The 3,386-nt window shown below is 37.3% G+C and overlaps 1 protein-coding gene across 5 annotated transcripts in view; it reads left to right on the top strand.

Moving 5' to 3' along the window:
* Window positions 1–3,386, top strand: part of LOC107757829 (elongation factor 1-delta-like) — a 17,430-nt gene that overhangs the window by 11,957 nt on the left and 2,087 nt on the right. For 4 of the 5 annotated variants that reach the window (XM_016575422.1, XM_016575423.1, XM_016575419.1 and 1 more), the window contains one exon: window positions 2,474–2,561. In XM_016575422.1, coding sequence (XP_016430908.1) covers window positions 2,474–2,561 — 88 coding nt within the window. Of the gene's footprint in view, window positions 1–1,325; window positions 1,392–2,473; window positions 2,562–3,386 lie in introns of all 5 variants that reach the window. The other variant, XM_016575420.1, reaches the window with a different exon arrangement.

A 3,386-nucleotide genomic window follows, 5' to 3' on the forward strand; every position in this document is an offset into this window, starting at 1 on the left:
GGCAGACGATTTCGTGTGTGTGTGTTCGTTCACCTGATCGTGAAGTTGCAGTGACAGAAACTGTGACATTCCAGATAAAGTTTGAAAGGAGTAAAGCCTGTGTTAATGCTATTGAGTAGGCTAATATGGCCAAAGAAGATATTTTGTTTTATAAATAAATGTTCATTTAAAAGCAGCCCATGATCAGTGTGTTGTGTTGTGGTACCGTTATCCCTTACGGCTCCGACGAGGTATTGTTCCGTCCTCCATGCTGTGGCAACTCACAAAAGACTATTTTTAGTCAAGCAGCGCGGAGAGCCACTTCAGAAACGTGCCGCGGCTGGGCCGTCATAAACACAAGCATTAGAGCTGCTGCGATCAGCTCCGGTTCTCGTGGAGCTGTAACGTGCCGCAGACGTGTGCAGTGAGGCGCAGATCAGCTCTAACGTCACTGAATCTGCTGTTAAAAATGAACCATCCATTCATAATATCATCATGCAAAACATACATGACAAATAGCGAATTTTTCATTGTTGCTCGAAACGTCATAGCATTTCCACACCGGCAATGACATGACTGTGGCGCCAAATCATTTATGTTCCCACGCATCATGTACGTCGTCAGACTTGTCACACGTTGACGTCATTAAATTGCATGAGATCGGTTCGTGAGATCGGCCAAGTGTAGTGAGTACTTGACGTCATCAAATTGCGATTGGTTCGTGAGATTGGCCAAGTGTAGTGAGTACCGATCGAGTCATAAAATGTGATTATCGGCCGATACCGATCTCCGGCCGAGCGATCGGAGCATCCCTAGTCCTTAATGATGTATTTGTTTCTTACAAACATGCAGCTTTCTGTTTCACAAGACGTTAATTGATGCACTGGAGTGGTGTGAATTACATGTGGATTATTGTGATGTTTTTATCAACTGTTTGGACTCTCATTCTGACGGCACCCATTCACTGCAGTGGATCCATTGGTGTGCAAGTGATGTAATGCAAAATTTTGCCAAATTTGTTTCCATGAAGAAACAGTCGTCTACATCTTGGATGGCCTGAGCATATGTTAAGCAAAGTTTCATTTTTGGGTGATCTTGTCCTTGAAAAGAGCTTTGCACAGTTGCACAAATATATGTCTTCGCAACATGAAGGTCATTAAAAGACCGATTTAAAGTGAAGCAAAAAATGAATGAAAGACATTTAATGCATGCATTCATCTTTTCTGTGATCGCTTTCTTTCTTTGAATTTTATTAGAGCAAAACTCTGTTGCTGTTATAGTAGTTTATCTCTGTCTCTTTCTCTGATTTGTTTTGTGGTTGTGGTGGTTAAATGTGAATCTCTCAGGCGAAGACCGCTCTACAGGGTAGTAAAAGGCACGCTCGCACTCAAAAACAGCGGGAGAGGAAGACCGTAAGTGCTGTGGGGCGGTTCAGCTTCACGTCTGTATGAAAAGCATGTGAATGGAGCCTGGAGCAGCGTGGATCATGCACACATTACTGCTTGACACTTACAAAACAGACTGTGCTTTTAAGGTCACAGACATAATGCATGACAGTTTTCATGCATTCGTTTAAAGTTTTAGCCTTCACAAAAGTAAACTGCATGCAAATTCAAGTAGTAAACTGTAATTACTACTTAATGATATTAAATTATATTAAATTAAATGTAATATCATGCTATAAATGCATCCACATGATTTCCGTTTAATTAAGGTTGACATCTTTTGTTTGGCATGTCTGCAGTCGCAGCCCTGCATGGTGTTTTTAAAGGGGTCATATGACGTTGCTAAAAAGAACATTGTTGTGTATTTGGTGTAATGAAATGTTTATGCGGTTTAAGGTAAAAAAAAACACATTATTTTCCACATACTGTACGTCATTGTCGCTCCTCTATGCCCCGCCTTTCTGAAATGCGTAAATTTTTACAAAGCTCATCGTTCTGAAAAGCGAGGTGTGCTCTGATTGGCCAGCTATCCAGTGTGTTGTGATTGGCCGAATACCTCAAGCGTGTGACGGAAATGTGACGCCCCTTCAGGGCTCTACAGTGCGACCATTTCAGTCGCATGTCACTTGCTTCATTCCTGTCTATACTGTCACTTGATTCGAATGAATCAATTGAATGAATGATTCCGTGATAAAAGTCAGTGACTTACCGCCACCTGCTGGCAGTTTGTTTCATTTTTAAAGTATCTTTTCAGTTATTTAAATAATTTAATATTTCTATATTCAAACTTTTATATTTAAAACATTAATATCATCATGAATTTATGGGTTTAATTGCACTCATTCCACTTCTGAGCCTCATTAAATGTCTGAAAGTACACCAAGCCACTTTTGTGTTCTTCTGTGCCACCTCTACAAACGAATTTTGTTAATACTGATTTAATTTGATTGGTAACTTATATTTCTTATTCTACATATGACCCCTTTAACAGTCAGCTCTTTATGAGATGTAATTCACTAAGGTTCAGTTCTCCTCCATCTGATCTGCAGAGTCAGAATGCCAGCAAGTCTGAGGATCAGAGTGAGCTGGTCTCTCGTCTGAAGAGTCTGGAACTGGACAACAAGAATCTGCACAAAGGTACGTATGAGAAGAGACACATGTGATGGCTATTCCAAAATCAAACGAGTTGCCTACCTAGACAGCAATTTCCCAGTTCTTGATGTGAATACTCGATGGGTGTTGACACTTGTCAGTGAAATAAGCCACAATGAATGATGGCGATCCAATGTGGCCGTGTCCATAAATGCAGCACAGTTGAGAAATGTTTAACTTATGTATTATGTTCCATTTGTGATCAGATGTTCAAAAGTTGTGCCAGGTTCCCACAGAAAAAAAGTTTTCCAGGCTTAGAAAATTCATGGAAATTTCTTTTACGAGTATATTTTTGTTCGTAGTTATGCTCAGCTATGCTAGAAAACTTGAAAAAGTACAGAAGATATGGAAATTTGCTGGTCTGAAGGTGTGGAAACCAGTGTTATTTTATTTAATTTTTTATATGCTATTGTAGTGTTTATTAATATTTTGAGTGAGGGTTATTATAGTTAACAAAAGCTATGAGAAATATTTTTGTTATTTGAAATAAATGTTAACTGAAATAAAATAAAATATTATAAAAAAAAAATATTTCAGTTAGTTGCCTAGGTAACATTTTTTCATTTTCATTTAGCTTTAACTTTATGTAATAAAATACATGTAATAAAACAAAATAAAACTGAAAATAAAATTAATAAAATCTATATAGGCATATAAAAAATAAAGAACTAAATTATTAGAACTCTAAAATTGAAATTGAATAAAGACTATAGTATGTCAATACTAAAATAATAAAATTTTAAATTGACTTTTTTTATATTTTCAGTATTAAAGTTTTAGTGATTTTTTATGTTTGTTTTTGAACTACCC

The sequence above is a fragment of the Sinocyclocheilus rhinocerous genome, unplaced genomic scaffold (assembly GCF_001515625.1).
Source record: "Sinocyclocheilus rhinocerous isolate Xijiao unplaced genomic scaffold, SAMN03320098_v1.1 scaffold112, whole genome shotgun sequence".
NCBI lineage: Eukaryota > Metazoa > Chordata > Actinopteri > Cypriniformes > Cyprinidae > Sinocyclocheilus > Sinocyclocheilus rhinocerous.